The 19998-nt window shown below is 42.5% G+C and overlaps 1 protein-coding gene across 1 annotated transcript; it reads right to left on the bottom strand.

Moving 5' to 3' along the window:
* Positions 1 to 13512: 13512 nt before the first annotated feature.
* Positions 13513 to 19676, bottom strand: rgcc (regulator of cell cycle). Its single transcript, XM_037790541.1, has 5 exons — positions 19516 to 19676; positions 18861 to 19034; positions 16456 to 16548; positions 15598 to 15660; positions 13513 to 14238 (listed from the first exon to the last, which is right to left on the bottom strand). Exons 1-5 carry the CDS (start codon positions 19541 to 19543, stop codon positions 14231 to 14233), a joined length of 366 nt encoding a protein of 121 aa, XP_037646469.1. The 5' UTR covers positions 19544 to 19676; the 3' UTR covers positions 13513 to 14230.
* Between the last annotated feature and the right edge of the window lie 322 nt (positions 19677 to 19998).

Here is a 19998-nt window from a genome sequence, read left to right as displayed (position 1 = left end):
ATGTGAGTTTGTTATTGGAGTCTCTGTGAGCACAACAGAAGCTGCACTGATTTGTTTTGCAGATTTCTCCCCCTCTGTTTCCCTCTCCTCCCTCTCCTCCCTCTCCTCCCTCGCTCTCCGGCTCATTCTTTCCTTCCTGCTTCTTTCTCTCGCACCACCACGTCAAACCAAGCTGGTCTGGCAAGACCTTTAATCACCCCCATCCCTCTCTCTCTCTCTCTCTCTCGCTCTCTCTCCTCCAGCTGCATTCCAGCATATGTCTGCGTTCAGACCAATGTAAATGAATTAAGACCCCTTCAGTATCACTGTCTTGATGAGTGATGAAGAAAGGAACGATGCTACTGTAACGGGGTCATTATGTACCTCTATATCTTGCTCTCTGGTTGTTATATTTGCACAAAATTGATCTGGTTACAATTTATTTTGACTGGGAGAACCTCCAAACTCCAGAATATGTGAATGTGAAGAAGTTCAGAGCCCTTCCTCCTTCATTTCTTCTTCTGTGGTCCCTACTATAAATCCCTTTTGCCTCTTCCCTTTTGTACATGTGGGAGAGGTGGGTGTCACCTCTTTTGGCTGATTTATTATCCATATCCATCCCATTATTTATCATACTGTTTTGTTTATTTTTGTTTCTTCCAATGTTATAATGTCTATCCCAACCTGTCGATATATTGATTTCAATGAACTGGAAACTAAAAATAGTGTGTTTTAAGAGTAAATGCTGTTAGCTCAAAGATCAGCTGCTTTGCAGGATTCTGCGGCCGCTTCCTCTGCTTCTCTCCACTTGAGCTTCATGAGGTTCCGCAGCCTGGCGAACACAGTCTGCCTTTCTCCATCTGTGTGCGGCGTCCCAGCCCAGTCGCACAGCAATTTGTGAAATAGACATGAAATAGTGAATGCATTGATTTGTCTACATAGACACGAATTTCAAATTTTTTTTGGTGGTCAGCACGAAATCAATTCGTATCCATGTATAAGTGTAAGTTATAGCACTTCCTGTTCTCTATTTTAACCCAAACCACAATCTTTTCCTCAAGCTATCTAAGTAGTTTTTGTCACGTAACTTCTGTACTTAAGTTACAGCACTTCTAGTGTTATTTAAACCCAAACCACGATCTTTTCCTAAACCTAACTAAGTTTTTTGTTGCCTAAACCTAACCAAGTCGATCTTTTCCTAAACCTAACTAAGTAGTTTGTTGCCTAAACCTAACCAAGTCGATCTTTTCCTAAACCTAACAAAGTTGATCTTTTCCTAAACCTAACTAAGTAGTTTAAACCTAAGTAGTTTGTTGCCTAAGCCTAACCAAGTCGATCTATTCCTAAACTCAACTAAGTAGATTTATTTTGAAAAGACTGCAGCGGAAATTGACACGTGCCTCACGTGTTGCTGAACATTTGTAGGAAAAAGCACGAAAAATAGGTTGTTGAAAGTCGTGCTGAGTGTCACAAAAAAAAGGGAAATTCGTGTCTATGTACATGAATCAAATTTTGTGACTACTTCACGAACTGCCGTGAGACTGTGTTGTGTGTCTCTGTGTGTTTGTAATTATGTTTATGCTTCATCATGCCTTTCTTCTCTCTTTCTCCCCACGAGAACAAAACCAGGGTGGAGCTGCAGCCGTTGACCTCAGGACTGTAGCGTCCTGCAGACAGACGTCTAAGCCGGAGCTTATCCCCAACAACAGCCCTGAGGAGAGGAGCAGTAATGGCCTTAATGATGATGAATGACGTAGTGAGACTCTGACAGGTAGAGAGGGATTTCTGGGAGTTTGTGTGAGATACAAAAGGCCAAAATGGTCCAGTTTTCCTCGAGTATCTGTAAGGCCTTATCCCGACGTATCGTTGAAAAAGAACATACAATTTACCCCACACCCGCATGCATTCCTCCCAAGACTATATACCTCTTAAAGACAACAACAGAAGAGGCTTGTGTATGTGTGTGTGTTTCCTGACCTTTCCTCCACTGAAGCCAGGAGTCGGACCTGTTTTGGAAAAAACAAGAGATGTTTCTCTCCCTGCTTCCCCTCCCTAAACGTCTAAATGATTGGTGCTGATGATTTCTCCTCATCTAATAATAGTCACTAATATTATTTCACTGCCTAATCGGCCGGAAATGACACAACACTGATGTAGATTTCCTGTTCTCTCCATTACTGAATAAATGTTGGCGACCTGCACAAAGAGAGCACAAAATAAAGAGCACTAACGAGTCTAATTAGCGTAGCCACGGTTAGATTCGGTCATTCCTGTGTGTGTCTGAAGCTCGATGGGCCTAATTACCTCAGCAGTCAGGAAATGCCTCTCTGAATGAGCTTTCCTTCTCTGCCAGCTGACACAGCCCGAGCAAAGCTCCTGTTTTTGTTTTGTTTTTCACTCCTAGATGCCGCCACCAGCTCAAGGGTGCGTCGGTTCTATGGTGCAGTGAGAGCGAGGAGGACGCCGTGTGAGTGTAGCGTTGGATTCAAGTTAACGGCCTGAACTGGTTCGCAGGCTTTGTTTCATTATGAAAATGACAGATTCACATCTTTTATCTTGATATAAGCAATGAAACCAAAAATTAAAGTTAAAAGTGCTTAAACTAAATTACTTTTCTTTAAATTCAACTCAAAGTAGGAGTCAATATAATACTAGAAAGAAGGATCTGAAAATCTTGAAATCAGACATGAATATGTGTTTTTAGCTGACGCACAGAGATTCTTGCTATCCTCCCAATATCATTTCCCTCCATGTAGCTGGCCAGAGTCAACAGAAAGATTCACTAGTGTGGCCATATGAGCTACATAAGTAAACAAATTTCTACATAGTTATTCTTAATGCTCGTAATCGTTGCCACTGAGTCCGATTCCAGCGAAATCAGACGAAATCATGCAGGTTCACAGGAGAACCAGAACCAGGACTGCAAGGGGCAGACTGTTGCAGTAAAATTTAAAGGGAGTCAGGTGCTCGGAAACACTACCGCTTCTGTCCACAGGGACCGCCAAAATCAACACAAAATTAAAGTTCCTTGTAGTGGCTTTAACATAAAAATGGAGGATATATTTTCAGTGACCATCATGGTGGAGTGTTAAAGAAGATATGTTGCTTAAATGTAGTTTAAAATAACCCAAGGTTATTTGAATTATTTCAGTTAGTCTTGCCAACATACAGTAGTTTGATACGGTAGCTATATAGTTTTTTTTAGAGTGTAAGGGTTTGATAGAAGGTCTTACACTGATATAGCTAATAAATGCATATTTTGTCCGTCCAGTGGAGATGAAAGAATTTAACAATTCAGTTTTCGACTTGTGTTAGCTAAGCCAATATATTTCATCACCAGCTGGCTCACAACTTTCTCAGTTAAACTCTACTCTACATAATTCACTGATCATGACAAATGTGTTCAGTAGAGTTCAGAGAGGACGGGAAGCATGCAGTGTCTTGTTGAGGCCTTCTCTGGAACTTTCTCTGTGTATTTGTGCTGAGGGAGGACAGGATGATGGATCGAGATCTCGGCTTTTACAGGAGGGGTTATTCAATATTTCAATTTGACATTTATTATCCTACAAATGAACAAAGATTCAGCTGATTAGAGGTGCATTTGCAAAAAAAGAAATCTAATGCATTTAGGGACAAATCCTGGCTACCACTCGTTGGCGTGTGGTGTGTGATTTATGAATGACGACCAGCGCAGGGTCAGACGGCTACTGTGCACACACAGAACAAACTATATGATTTAAACGCAGGTTTGTGCACTTTAATAAAAGAAAGAAAGCCCATCCCACTCTAATTTAAAATGACAGGACTAAAAATAACATAAATCTGGGCAAGAATGGACAGAGCAGGTGATGGGGGGATAAAGCATCAAACACTGTCTTTTTCCGTTTCTTATTTTCTGTCACACGCCGGGCGTGGAGCCAAAACAAAGGACACACCCCTGTCCTTTGTCAAAGAAAGGACAGCGTTTGTCTGTATTGGGCAGTAATTATGCGAGGGGCTGATTTCACTGATGGCCTGCAGGCTCTACTAAATGAAACAGACTCCTTTAGGTTCCGCCGTCGAGGATATAACAGAAGACTTTGCCCTGAGGGGGCAGTTAAAGTAGTAACTCTTTAAGATAAATGCAAAGTGTTGACACAAGAGCTTTGAAGAAACTGTTCAACTTTCTGTTGAAATTACTGCTGTCATTCAAAACGTCAGTATATCACCAACTAATCAACTGTAATGTACAGGGCTCACTGACTGTGATGAAACCACAAAGCTAAATCTGCAGCTCTGTGGTGCTATTTAGCCAATTTTAGCACATTGTTTTGATTTAACGGCACATTTACTGTTCGATTCAGTCATCAGCTCTCAGAGAAGGACTTCAACAGTCTAGAAGAAAGTTCTCACCGTCAGTCAGGTGAGCTAAGGTGAGGTTCTCCCCCTCAGGGTCCAGTTCCTATGGAAAGCCAGTCACGTGTATACTCAGCCTTAATGACAGGGGGCCGATGCCGGCCCAAAGCTAAACCCTGACCCGCCTTTATAACCCGGCCACGGGGCAGGCAGGAGGAAAACACACAGAGAGCAGAAGAAGAAGAAGAAGAAGTAAACCCTCTCTTCTTCGTAATGCCAGAGGTCGTGTTGTGGGTGAAAGGCAAGAGAGACAGAGAAAGGTATAAAAGACAATAGACGAAGACAAGTTAAGTTGTGAAAAGGAGACATGCAGAGATAAAGGAGAAGGAGGAGGTTGGAGAAGAGGAGCTGATCAGGGTGGAGGAGGAGGAGGAGGAGGAAGGGGATGAAAGATGGGGAGGGATAGAGAGATAAATCGGGAGGATGGGAGGAGAAGTGAAAGCAGGAGGAGGGACATCTGTTGCAACTTAATTATTAACAACAGCCTTTGTCTGCTAAAATAATCTTTACTCACCCAAAGTTATTAGGATTTAAACAGCAGCTGTCCACTTAATATTTAATGATAATGCATTTGGAACACTAAAACATATTTTATGTACACAATATTACAGTTATTTATTATTCATCAGTCCACTAGGATCAATGATTTTCTAAAGCATAACTTCATGTCGTTGGAGTATGATAATCAACTTCAGACATGAAAGTTGCTCGAACATTGTGTAAAAGTTTAGCTTGTTATGTCTCTTTGGTTTCTCTCTTTTCAGCAGTTTTCAAAACTACCATTGATGCTTTTGAAAGAATGATTAAATAAAGAAATAAGTGCTTATGATGAGGAAGTTTTGAATGTCTGCAAGCGGATTTGTACACATATTTTCATACCAGCAGGAACAGAAACCAGTGGCTACGTGCAGGAAATTAGGAAATCAATCCAAACACGGATTGAAATAGAAAAATGTTGTGCAGATTGTAGATACTGTAATGGCCTCAGGATGCCAAAACATGTTTGGTCATTTAAAGCTTGTGCAAGCAACGTGACTCTGCGTTATACGTTATACAGATTACAGCAACAACAACATTTTTTTTTAATGAAGAGGTCTTTGAGGGAGGTTTGGGTGTATTAAACAGAAATCTGTGGGGGACAGCTTGTCTTTCCCTGCCTCAGCAGTACGTTACAACCTCACATCCCCTAAAACGCCACCATCCCTGAATCTACTGTCTGAGTGCTAGATATTATCATCCCAAGTTGTCACATACTGACGCTTTGTCAGACCCCTCGGCGTCACTTCTCGGTCGCAATAAACACGCGCTTAATATTGTGAATTAAACAAAAATACTTGCTTAGGTTTAGGCAATAAAACCACTTAGTTAGGGTTAGGAAAAAACAACATGCCTTAAAACTACTACGTTTGTACAGTGAAAATGACACTGAACGTTGTGAACCTTTGACATGAACGAACAGCTGATTGTAATGTGACACAAACACCAGTCTCCTGGATGAAAGCCTTGTGTTTCTTGGACCCATCCACCTGGTAGTGGCTAGAAGGGAGCCCGCAAACTGGGGAAACTCTCGCAAGATTGTTAAGATTAGGCATTGACGTCGAATGGTTAAAGTCCTAACCTCAGGACGTCAGGCAGCGAATCTTGCGAGAGTTTTGGCAAGTTTTTGCAGATCTCAGGTCAGATTTTGCAGTTTGCGGACTCCCTTCTAGACACAAGCCATCCACCTCCCCTTGCATCCACCCTGTGTGTCTCTTTCGCTCTTTAAACTACGTCACCACAACACTCTCCCTGAGCTTTTAATATTGACGCTGATGGGTTTACATAAATGTTAAATCTGCACACAGTAACAGGGGGAATCCATCTTACCTCTCCCCCCTTTCTCTCTCTCTCTCTGGTTAATCCTCCTGTTGGCACCACTGGAACAGATAAGTGTGCACCACAGAGAGGTCTATTGAGAGAAGAGAGGGTTCATTGTGGCTGCACAGGGGGCCATTTAGGAATTAAGAGGGGACAAATTGCATCACTGGATAACATTCCTTGAGAGAGACACAGTCACACGGAGAGTAAAACTTACTGATGTGCTGTGCATAGACCTTATCATGTAGGCCTACATTAGGAACTGTTCATGGTCGGTTATGTTATCTGTCTCGCTCTGGTGTGAAGGTAACAACTCTAAAAGCCTTTTTCAGTTTATTTCTCCCTTTCTTTCCCTTCATTTAAAGGATACTTCCAGAAGAATCAAAACCTGGGACTTATTTGTGTCACTTTTGCCATCTAGCAGTTACAGAATAACACTTAAGTGATTGAAACATAGAGCGACATCACAGTTTAGCCACATTAAACCCATGTATTTGTCCACCTGTAACATCTAGTCACTCATTGAACCGGAAAACTCTGTTTGCTCAAACTTGAACCAGGATGTCGGTCTGTAAACTGTTCGCTTTTGTTTACTCTTTCGGCTGGGTGTTTGTCTAAAATCTGTATCATTGTCTGATTAATATATTGCAAGAAGAAGGCCTCCAATAATCAAATATGAAAGAAGGGTGCCCAGGGATATTCTGGATGGTCAGTGTTTATCTCACGCTCCTTTAAAGGAGAGAGATGCAGAGACAGAGGGATGTGTGTTGAAGACTGGACATCACGGATCTGTTTATTAGGAGCAGTTCAGATGAGTTCAGAAAGACAGAAGCATAAATGGGAGGAAATGGAGAGAGCAACAGATGGGAGCCAGACAGCCCCGTCTACGACAGTAGGAAGGAGGACCAGGACAGCACAGAGCCATCTGGGGTCAGCCACACACACACACACACACACACACACACACACAGAAAGATAATTCTGTGGAGGATTTTCGGCTACAGACACATCACACTATGGGCTAGCACGAGGAATGTGTGAACTTTATGTCTCACTGTACGAGAGTTTTTTTCTCTCAGTTGACTGACTAATTGAATGCAGTCACCACAGCTCCTCTCGGGGGTTACCGTATCCATCATACGTGCAGCTCTGCAGTGACTCACTAGTTTGGAAACATAGGGTCACTCCCCCCTTTATACTAATCAACCGTATACACACTGACTCAGAGTCTGTTTGAGAACTGGCCACTCGGCCACGTAGACGTCCTGCATGATTCACAAGAAGAATCAAGATGATCTGGTTTTGATCAATGCTAACAGTAGGTTTATACATGGGCGGATTATGAGACAATGTGACCCTGAGCACAGACATGCAAAAAGCCCCGCCACCTCTCCTACTAAAGACACACAGACTTTATAGATGTTTTATCCTTGTTGTTTTGTGACGCTTTGTGGTCATTTTGTGTCTCTTTGTAGTCATTTTGTGTCTCTTTGTAGTCAGTGTGTGTCTCTTTGTAGTTGCTGTATGTCTCCTTGTAGTCATTATGTGTCTCTTTGTAGTCATTTTGTGTCTCTTTGTAGTGAATTTGTGTCTCCTTGTAGTCATTTTGTGTCTCTTTGTGGTCTCTTTGTGTCTCTTTGCAGTCATTGCATGTCTCTTTGTAGTTGCTTTGTGTCTCTTTGTAGTCATTTTGTGTCTCTTTGTGTCTCATTGTAGTAAATTTGTGTCTCTTTGTAGTCATTTTGTGTCTCCTTGTAGTCATTGCGTGTCTCTTTGTAGTTGCTGTATGTCTCCTTGTAGTCATTGCGTGTCTCTTTGTAGTTTCTGTATGTCTCCTTGTAGTCATTGTGTGTCTCTTTGTAGTCATTTTGTGTCTCTTTGTAGTGAATTTGTGTCTCCTTGTAGTCATTTTGTGTCTCTTTGTGGTCTCTTTGTGTCTCTTTGTAGTGCATTTGTGTCTCTTTGTGTCTCTTTGTAGTACATTTGTGTCTCTTTGTAGTGCATTTGTGTCTCTTGTGTCTTGTGTCACCAAAATTTGATGGACAGAAAACCTGCAAAATGATTGAAGCCATTTCATAACTGCCAGATTTAATTCTATTGTCATAACACGCTGGGTTGTGTGTTTTGTCCAGTTTTTAATCAGTGTACACGTCCGACATTGTTTCTTAGTTACCAAACCAGCCAAAAAGTCACGTTTTTCCCTCAAGGAATGAGTCTTTAGAAAACCATCTAGCACCTGCTATTGAGCTTTCTTTTCAGCTGCGTGGACGTCCTCCTCAGCAGTAAATTCACTGCTCTGTCAGCTCCAACAACACACCCACACATTGTGTCAGACATCCCAACGGCCATGTGTGATTGCGTGTGTGTGTGTGTGTGTGTGTGTGTGTGTGTGTGTGTGTGTGTGTGTGTGTGAGTGTAAAGCATCTGCCTGCGTAGAACAGTGACCTAATTCCCAAGGTGGAGATGAGGCTATATTTCATCATGCTCATACCATTTCAGAGTAATTTTAGTCATAAGTTGTGTGACATTAAACACGGACACAGGGAGGTGTCTTTATTAGCAGTAACACGCTTTAACCATCCACTACTTCATCCTTCAGTGTTGTTTTTACATTTGAAGACAGAGATATTATCATGGGTCAAGGTAATACGGCTGCATCGGAGCATAATCCTGTCAGTCAGGTCACAGATAAGTCAATCTGATAGTGATGATGGAGATCATAATGGATGTGCAATTTAAGGGACTGAATGAGGTCAAGGAGAGGCAATAATAATTACCTCCATGACAGCCAAACCTGCCCATCAATCCTCATTTGAGTGAGTCCTGATGTCATAATGGTGAAAGCTGGTCATTGTCAGGGAATGAGTTCAGAGATCATTGGAGCAGCCTGCTGTCTGTGCATATGAAGCATTTACACTTACTCATCATACTTTTAAAAAACGTTTGACCCAGTTTAGTGAATATTATAAATATGTTGTTTCCACTGAGGTAGTGCCCTCTGCCTTTCAAACTGACATTATTAAACCATCTCTCATCTTCCTTTTATTTCCAAAATCCTTGAACATTTATACTATATGGTAAATTACTAGATTGCCGTGCTTTTAATAATCTTTTTGAAGCCTTTGTGTCAGGGTTTCAACCACTTCACAGCACTGAAAACGCTTTAACCAAAGTAGATATACTTCTTGCAGAGGTTAGGACTCTTTTACAGAGAATGGATTCTCGCAATGTCACGAGATCACGCGAGAATCAGGGGATCACATATCACACAAAAATCCATCTTGTCAGGCTTCAAGTAATGTGTTTGTGTCCGGCAAGCTAGAGCAAAGACCAATCAGCGTCCTGTGAGGAGCTACTGCAGCTACGAGCGTGGTTTACCTGTATGAGACCATAGTGCGAGACGAGACGAAGAGGCGACTGTTTGTTCAAAACAACAATGGCGGCTCCTGAAGAAGTTAGCATAGATGCTGCAATAGCATCAGCTATATCAAAACTGGAGAGTATTTCTTCATTGAAAGAAGAGCAAAAACATTTTCGCTCTTCTTCCGACTGGCTTGGGCAAGAGTTTGATTGACAGATGGTTCATCCAATCACCTGCCAAGTATTTTCCAATGACGGCTTCTTAGATGATTCTGTGTAAGGAACTATCTGGCGGGTCAGGCTAAGGACTCTTATTCACACATATTAAATCTCCAGTTCACTTGACCTTCCCGGAGAACACGTAAAGGAAAGCCTCATGACCACAAGGACAACCTGCAAACAACACTCGTAAACATGACGAACAAGCACAGACATGCTCATACACCAACACATCTACACACAGACACACCGCTCTCTATGACTCATATATATGCATACATGTACAAACAAAATAACACTATCTTGTTCACACAGTTGAAGAGACCAACATAAATAAATAGACGCTCATTAATGTTCCCCTCTCCTTGCTCTACAGCGGGGACATCTGGACAGCAGCGATGTGAAGACCCGGCGGTAAGTTGAACCTGATATTTGGCTCTGTGTATTTCTGTCTCTTTGTGATGTGGACACACATCTGTGTGTCTCTGCCCAGCCTATTCATAGAACGACCACTTCAGCAGTCTTGAGGGGCCTCCCATATAGGAAGCCATCTTGATGTACAGACTGACACATGGTTATAGGATTTAGTGTGTTTGTCTTTCTCCGTCCATTTCTGCATCTATCCGCCTCAGCTTTCTATATATGAAGACTCCTAATCCCTTCTCCTTACTGTGTCCCCTTAAAGGGTAACTTCGGTATTTTTCAATTTAGACCTTATCTTTGGGTCAGTCGTATAGAAGTGTTGGCTTTGCCAGTGTACAGCCCGTATACGCACAGGGCTGGAAGTGTGGGAAAGTACGAGACTCGAGCCAAATAGAAGTTAAAGGATAACTTATATATTTATCAACTTGGACCCTATTTTTCCCATGTTTTTGTGTCTAAGTGTCTAACAGGGACAACAATTTCTGAAATTGGTCCAGTATTGACGCTGTAACCGGCAGCTGCAAAAACGAGCTGCGAGGGCAGGTGAGCAGCGTCAATATAATGTAACGTCCACTAAAAGTGCTTGTTTTTGCCACTGACGGGCTCAGATTGTTATTATAAGTCTCTGTCAACAATATGGAAAGAGAAATTCAGAGAAATAATCAGTTTTCTGACCTTTCTCTTGATCCGGTCTGTTTGTTATTGTGTCCAAGTCCCGCTCAAGGAGAAGTTTCGTTGTGAAATCTGAATATCCGTATACTTTGGCTCAAATAAATACGGGTGGCCATCGGATTCAAAGACCTCATCCACGTTGTCGAAATAAACTAAATATTCAGCCATGACATTGAAAATCTTTTAGATAACACTAAGCTACGCTTTCTGTACTCCAACACAACAAACTCAGTCCGGCTGTGACTTGCGTTTCCACCATGATTGTATTCCACTAGTTGTCACCTTGCCAGATTTCAGAATGAGACTTCTCCTTGAGCGAGACTCTATCCATAATGTCAGACACTTCTAATAACAATCAGAGCCTGTCAAGGCAAAAACAAGCACTGTTAGTGGACATAAATGACGGCGCCAGCTTGCCCCAATAACACCATATTGCAGCCCGTGAACAGCTACCGTCTACAGGGTTCTCTCTCAATAAAAAAATACCTAAGTTAACTTCTATCCAGCTCGGGTCTCATACTTTCCCACACTTCCAGCCCTGTATGTATACAGACTGTCCACTGGCAAAACCAACACTTCTACAGGACTGACCCATGCTGCCAAAAAGATGCCATCCTCTGCCAAATGGGGAGGTTGATTTAGAAGAAAGGGCATCCCACCCGCTGCCCTCAGAGGATCATGTGTTGTGTCAACATGGTCTCTCAGATCAGTGCCAGCTGATCCGTGGTGCAGAACAGTGCAGATAGGTGGACTCACAGAGGCGTAGTGCCCACAGCTTCCCTCTGCCAACTGTACTGAAGAAACAACACGGAGACGGGTGTCTCCATGCCAGCTTCCTGCCATCAGATTAAAGCAGTCTGGCACGCACTGCTAGTCGGCTGGCTGGATCCACTGACTGTGAACGGCAGCTGTGCACAGCTGTGAGACACTCTCAGCTTGTGGGCATTTGAGTTCTTCAAAACATGAGACTTCACAGGAAATAAAATCAAAGGCTGCAGCACAAATCAGCTCAGATGAGATCAGTAACTGTCTGAAGGAAAGGAGGCGCATCATGATGTCTTCCTTTACATACAGCTAGTGGCCAAGTGAGGACGTAGAGCCACATTAAAGTTGAAGAAGTTTGTCATCAAGAGAAGCACCACTAAGCCTGTGAAAACTGTTGTGCAACGTCTTTTGTGGCTCTAGAAAGAGCTCTCTAAAGTCTGAGAAAATAACCCTGATGATGCCATAGTGATGTAAGCAGGGTTGTCTCGACTTGGAGACTAAAGGCCATTACATACTTTTTTGAGCGATTAATTTGCACGTCAACATATTTTTTCGAACTCTTGTTTTTGTCAAGAGTACTTTCACACAGTACGCGAATATTCACAAGCACTAAAAGGCATGTGTGGCCAGCCTGGCTATGTAAACAAAGCACGGAGAAGCTCGGACAACACAGCCTGGTCTCACCAAACGCGACCGTGTCACGGTAACGATGTGACATTAAATGACACGTGAAAAGCCGCTTCACAACATTAAATCCCTAAAATGCGATATGACATGACAGAAATGTCGCGCTGTGTTTACGCCGTCCCATGAGATTGGGTCTGATTACAACACACACAGAGGGAGAACGACTTCATTCTTTGCTCAGGTAGACATTAGACATCTATATCTTTACATCGCAAATAGTTGTTTGCTGCTATATTAACGCTCTGAATATCTTATAGAGAACGTTTAAGTACATGAGTCGATCACATGTGATTGTGGTCCCAAGTCTGTTTGCACCTGCTGCACCGCCACCATGAAACCAGTATGGAAGTGTATCTGCTCATAGCTAGTGACCTTTAACCCCTGGTGGTCAGCAGACGGAGGGGTGCCTCTCACACAAGATTACTTCAGCCACACCTGCTGCCGGGCCAGAAAGGGGTCGCACCCTCCGGTCTCCCTCCACCTCTGGAAATAGACCCTGTTGCTACAGAAGTTACGTAAGTCGCTGCTTTGTCAAATGGTTGATTAATGAGCACAGAAGGTAAGAGACGTGTAATATCTATTTCAGTGTGTCTGTGGCCGAGTGTTATTGCATGTATGACTCTACATTCTCGGGAGGAAGTGAATGTCCCCGCTCTTCCTACACTAATACATGCAGTCTTTTTTGGGTGAGTCTTTGGTTTGCCTTCCTAGGAAGCCAAAAAATCAGAGGGAGATCAGTATTGAAACACACAGAGAGAGACGGGGAGAAGGACAAACCAGGAAAGTGGTGTTGGTGGGTTAATAAAGTGCTGAGATGGTGAGGAGGTGGTGAGGAGCCAGCTGTCATTCAAAGATCCCCACTGCGTTACCGCTCCAATTCAGCCAGTCAGCAGCTCCTCACCTACTGTGCTCCACGGCTTCTGGAGGTAATCAATACTATTTTATGCGATTTGATTTTAGTATAGATATAAAAACTTTATGAAATAGATGAGAAATATGCTATTGGATTACATGGATGCATTACATTGGTAGGTTGTAATGGCTTGTAGGAGAGAAAGTAAAATAAATACAGCTGCACATTTAATTCAGATTACTGAAACATCCTGTCAGAAGCCGCAGAAGTTTCAAGTCCAAAATAAAGAGAGGAGGCCCGTGTTACTAAAAGAACAATATTTCAAACTTTAATATCATCTCTGGCAGGCATTAGCTGTATTAAATACATATATCGCTTTCCAGTTTTTTTTTCCAGAAGGTATTAAGTTTTCAGTTCACATTTAAGTATGTAACCAACTTTATTCCAGTCAACGAGTGTCAAACCTTAATCTGACTGTCCTGTTAATACCAACAAATAGAATTATTATTTACACAAGATACAAAAATATATTTCCCCCAAAAAAAGACTGATAAATTTACAATAAGAAGCTCTATAAAATACAATATATTTCTATTATAAAAAGCCTTTTTTTTTTAAATACTCTTCCAGCTCAAGTTTTGGATGAGGGAGTGTAATCTGATCTGTGGGGTGATTTGTGAATCTGACAATAAATGTCCCAGTGACTCTTTGCAGCGCATATTCCACGTCTTCATTCCTCACGACATTTCATGGAGTCCGTTACATCATTGCTGCTGAAGTATTCTTATCCTCAGGTTCCCCATTCGATGCTAATTTTGACCCGTGTTGCAGTCCAGTAGCCAGGTGGCCCGGAGTTAGTGCTGGGTTAACTTTAGCTGGACCAGACTTCGAGGTGGAGCCACTTGGAAGCTGCTGTTCCATCCTGTTGGGTGGTTCTCGGTGTTCAATGGGGGGTCCAGACATCCACTCCCTCCTTCCTTCCCTCATGGCTACACTCCAACATGACTGTGAGCCTCCGTGTCACATGCCTAAGAAGAGACAGACAGACATGATTAAAACGGGCTCCTCGGTCGCCAGCTCTATTCTCAGAGCGGGCGGACGTTCTGTTTTACAGGCCGGTCATCGTAAACACTGGTGGCCCTCATAAACACGCTATTCTGTGGGGCTAACAGGGGGGGCTGGCCGACTGCCCGACTGGCTGATTGCATGTCCAGCTCTACGCAGCGACAGGACGCCTGCGAGCCGTGAAAGACGGACATTCAGTGGCCAAAACACAGAACAGAGCAGGGCGGCGGAAAGGAAAGGAACATGTAAATAAGGAAAGTGTTTCAACTTCAGCCTCATTCCATTCCTGACATTTACAGTTCAGCCCAGGTTTGCACCAGCAACACATTCCTTATACTCTGATGCAAGTTAAAACACTCTCAAGCTTCATAGTAAAGAAGCATGTGTGTCTATTACCTGTGACGTTCTCTAAGCTACTAAACGACGCCCTGTTGCCCTCTCAGGTTACAGTTTCATGCATGTATGTACATATGCAGAGCTCTGGGAGAAAAGGATGGAACTGATACATACCGATAATTTTTGTTTCAATTTTACTGATACGATACAGATCATTTCTTAAATTAATTTTTTTGAAAATAAAAAAAATCATTACATTTAAAGGCAAATCACATGACACATATCGTCCATAAATAAATAAATAAATAAATAAATAAATAAATAAATAAATAAATAAATAAATATAAGGACAATTAAATAAAAATGTTTGTGCCACTAAGTGTAAAAAAATAGTTATTAAATACTCTTGTTGTTGTCATCTTGCTGTATTTACTGTGCACTAGGTTCTGATGTGATTGCCAGCATCATGTGACACGGGACAGCTAAATATGTCAGGGCTGGTTTGGTACAAACGTTATATAAAAGTAGTAAAAACATTTAGAAGTGATGCAGCCATCCACGTTTGTATTTATATAATTTTATTATCGATATTTTTTTTAGTTTAACTTGTCAGTATCAAAGTATCGATACCACAGTATTGATCTGCCCATCCCTAGTTCACAGTGCTATGTGGCGTGCACAGACTGCATGGTGTTGGTTGCAGCACTTGCTTCAGAGTTGACTGACAGGTGAAAAGCAATACGCTGCCTCTCACCCCCCCAGAGGCCTCACGGTCCACATAACACGCCCCGGATCCCTCATCGTCCTGACACATCCTTGTTTCTTAGAAACCTAAGGGGATGGACTCCCGTGTCACTTTATGAGTGGTCGTTAGCATAGCTGACATAGAGAACAAACGCTCCCGTTAATCCCGAGTAGCGGGTGGCGCCAGCGAGTGAGGGCTAATTCATCAGGGGTTCTGACAGCTAGGCTGCATTAGCACTTACTCTCTAATGTCCTGTCAAGGTCGGCGATGAAGTCCTCCAGTTCTTTAGTGTCTCCGAGTTTGGCTGCGAGGGGAAAGAAAGAGATTCAGATTCAAAACTAAGCAGAACGAAGAGTTATAAGCATCTTTAATCACACACATTATCCAGCCCTGCAGTCACACAGCAGTTCGTGAAATAGTCACAAAGTTTAACATATTGATTCGTGTACATAGATGCGAATTTCACAAAATCAATTCATGTAATCCACGTAATTGTGAACTGCGAAGTATTGAGAGCAAAAAACACAGGACTTTTGCCCACGAGACCAGTGTTCGTATCCCGCGTGAAACCACAAGTCAAAGTTGATTACTTTGTCACGTAACTTCAGTACTTAAGTTACGCCACTTGCGGAGTTATTTTAACCCAAACCACGATCTTTTCCTAAACAAAGTAGTTTTGTTTTCTAAACCTATCTAAGTAGTGTTGTTGCCTAATCTTTACAAAGTCGATCTTTTCTTAAACCTAACTAAGTCGTTTTTTTTTTTTAAACTGGAGCGGAAATTGACACGTGCGTCCCGTGTTGCTGGACATTCGTAGGAAAACGCACAAAAATACATTGTTGAAAGTCGTGCTGAGCGTCATGAAAAAAAGGGAAATCCGTGTCAATGTACACGAATCAAATAGATTAAATTTTGTGACCATTTCACGAACTGCCGTGAGACTTTGCTGCAGCATCAGACAGTATAAATGATAATTTATATTTTGTAATGGATCTCACTGTGACTCTCTTTACAGAATCTGTCTGCAGCCCAGGGCTTTGCCAGAGTAAGTAACAGTAAAGGTTTATGGTATGCAAACTGAATGAGGAGTGTCGCTCACGTTTTGGTGACATAAGAGGAGGTGAGCTGGTGGTGGGGGAGTTGAGCCTCTCGTCACTGAAGCTGAAGCTGTTTCTGTTGAGTGACTCTGCACCTGTCAGGAAGGAAGGAAAACAAAATACAGACGGATTTGATTAAGTTGACGTTCACTTTTTTCGTTGTACCCCCCCCCACACACACAAATCTGATCTGTGTCAGTGGAGCAGCTTCAGGGTGTAATCACTGCATTCTCCTCTAATGACACCCTTCCTCTGTGGCCTGTCACACACACATGCATGTGCTTGTAAGTGTACAAGTCTCTGCTGTAAAAACTGTACTCCAACGCCAACGCTGATGACCCCTGAGAAGATATGAGTAGAAACAGTTTCTGCTCTCCTGCACTGACTGAACAAACCCAGAGCAAAAAAAACGTGTAACCTGAACTCAGCGACTAAATCTCCATTGTGGCACTTTAGTGACAGCAATATAACAGGTTGTCCCCGTCAGAGACGCCTCTGAATTCATGCAACTCTTCCCCTGCTCTTAAGCAAGATTTATCTCTGACACGTTTGGAGTCTGATACCAGAGCGGGGCATGTTCTTGTTCGGGCGCTGTTTCTGTCTCCCCGTGTACCACCCAAACTCTAAACAGATGCTTACATAAATGATATAATGGCCACTTTCACTCTGCCAGATCCATATTTCAAACCACCACATGACATAACACATTTTAACTGGAGGAAGAGAGCGAAGAAAGTAGACTTTATGCAGCTTCCTGTACTACAGGGTGTGTACTTCATTCACTAAAAACTACTTTTTTCTCATTCACATAGTGTCAAACCTGCCTGACCATGATATCTATGTGAGTATGAAGTAAGTGTGTGTGACAAAAAGAAGATTAGGCAGCACTTAAAGCTGTCCTCGTCTATCCTTCTCCTCTGTGCAGACCTCCAGCGGACCTTAACCGTGTCTCAGATGTCGACCACTTACTCGCTCCCCCCTCTCTGACCTGTACCACTCCCACCACTCAGCATTGAACACACAGCGTGAGATAGGAGCCGCCACACACAACGGGGAGCGCCCGGCCTCACACACCCACACACTCAGAGCTGTGGCCTTAACAATAATGACTCCCTCTCTTTTCTCATTTTTAATTTCTGCCACTCACATTCTCCTTCTTCTACATTCTTTCTATCTCACATGCACGCTCTAGGGTGGATCTATGAGACCCCGCTGCACAGTTTTTGCGTCATTTATCAGCACGTCCAACAGTCGGTCCATCCATCAGGCTGCAACACAATAGCTCGTCCCTGCGTGGGACAGGTCCCTCTTCATTAGACTGCCATGGAGAGGACAGAGCTCATGCAGGAATCTGATCCCTTGAGCAAATCAACAAGCTCATTAGCACCACAGACGCAGGTCCGAACACCCTCCCTCTGCATTTATCACTGGTGTTGCTTAATGCAAGATCATAGTGGTGATGTGATAATTATAGCTGGAATAGTAAACATTGTGGGTATTGATGATACTCTCACAAAAAACCACTGGAACCCAAGTTATTATGCAACTACCAAACTCCAGTGTTACTGCCTGAATCTATCATGCATGTGACTCTAGTCTGCAGTTAACTGTACGTCCCCTCTCCACAAACAGCCTTTCCAGAAGGCTGAAGACTATAAAAGATCTTTCCACATCTTCCCCTTGGACGTCCTAACCCACTCACACGTGTCTGGGAAACTATCCTTGCTCATGGGGACCCGAGGCATATTTTCTCTGTGTGTCAGCATATGAGGCTATCACATTTTCAGGCCAGCTCTCCAGCTGGGGAAGCAGACTTTTAAAACAGAGTAATACAGTAATGTATGACAGTAAAACTTTAGAGGAGCAGCCACAATACGGGGGCAGGTGTGCCAAAATATGCAGCTTAATCTGACGCCCAGATCTCTGGACTGTGATCCAAGGATTTCTCTCTCTCTCTCTCTCCCTCTCTTTCTCTCTGTGCTGATGTGTAATTGTGTGTGAGAGCATACATGCATGGATGCAACAGTTTGCCAGCCTCCCCTGCTGCCCTCTTGATGGCACATGATAAGAAACTGCACACAAAGATGTTGCTGTGAAGTGGAGCAGGAGAAGTAACACAGACTCCAGTAGAGAAGGAGAATAAATGAGGCAAAATGCATGAGTTTCTGATAAAAAGACAGACTTCTTGGGACTATATCTTGTGGCAAAGAGGGCAGAACTCCTTCAGACCATCAACCATAAGTGACAGATGCAGAAAACAAATCATAACTATATAATATCTGCAGTACCTGATCTCCATTCTGGAGTCTCAGGTGTCACTTTGCACTTTTTATTGCACAATTTTAAGATACTGCTTGAACCTTTCCTGCACAATAATAATAATAATTCATCATCATCAGTAACTCACTCTCTGAGTCGCTGATGCCGCTGTCGCTGACGCTGGCGCTGCTCCTCCTCTTCATCGTCTTCAGGTGTTCATCGTACCTGAAGTGTCGCTTCTCCACCGGCGACGTGAAGTCTTCCATCACCGCGTCGAACTCACACAGCACGTCGCTCAGGTCCTCCTCCTGCACCAACTTAGCTGCAAGGAAAAGACAGAAAAAGCATGACATGTATTACTTTATAGTTCAGAGAAACATATTTTTGGGGATCAATAAGGTTTCAGCTGAGTTAGAGACTGATAATAAACCTATTAGACCTCATAAAGGTATTACAATATAAAAAAAAAACATTAAATGAAGGGTAATAATAAAATATTTCCTATTGGAATAATGTATTTAAATACTTATTTCGCTGCAAGGAAAAGACAGAAAAAGCATGACATTTATTACTTTATATTTAGGAGAAACATATTTTATTGGATCAATAAGGTTTCAGATGAGTTAGAGGCTGATCAGAAACCTATTAGACCTATTAAAGGTATAAAATAAGAAAAGAAAATCATGGTCAGGTCATAATACAATATTTCCTACTGGAATATTGTATTTAAATGAAAATATAGTGACAATGAAAGCATCTTATTGTTATTATAAATAAAGATAGAAAAACACATTTATATTTACCTTGAGGTTTCAGCTTTGGAGACTTCATTATTCCAGTAATCAGATCAGAGATTATCCAAAATAAATGTTATATATTATAGATATATAAATATATATATGTCCCTCAGTGTAAAGTCCCACTGTGTCCTCCTGTGTGCTGAACTCCTGCAGGTCTTGAACTAACCCTCCAGCCAGAGGACTGCTGCCTTTAAATGAGCCCAGAGCTCAGAGGAGGAGGAGCACAAAGGGGAGGGTGTGTGTGTGTGTGTGTGTGTGTGTGTGTGTGTGTGTGTGTGTGTTTGTGCCCAATAAAAGTTTTCCCGGGTGAAGTTACCCCCACTCTCCCTCATGACTCCCTCGTAACAGTATGTTTGTAAACAAGCTGCCTGGCAGAGGATGATCCACAGATATTAATAATCATGACCCAGTTGGTGCTTTTCAGATTGTATCACCAGGCAGATCAGGACAGACTAAACTGTGACAGACATACAGACACATCATTTA

Source organism: Sebastes umbrosus, chromosome 13, assembly GCF_015220745.1.
Source record: "Sebastes umbrosus isolate fSebUmb1 chromosome 13, fSebUmb1.pri, whole genome shotgun sequence".
In the NCBI taxonomy this organism is placed as follows: domain Eukaryota; kingdom Metazoa; phylum Chordata; class Actinopteri; order Perciformes; family Sebastidae; genus Sebastes; species Sebastes umbrosus.
The sequence above is the reverse complement of the archived record's forward strand: the minus strand, read 5'-3'. Positions and strand labels throughout refer to the sequence as shown.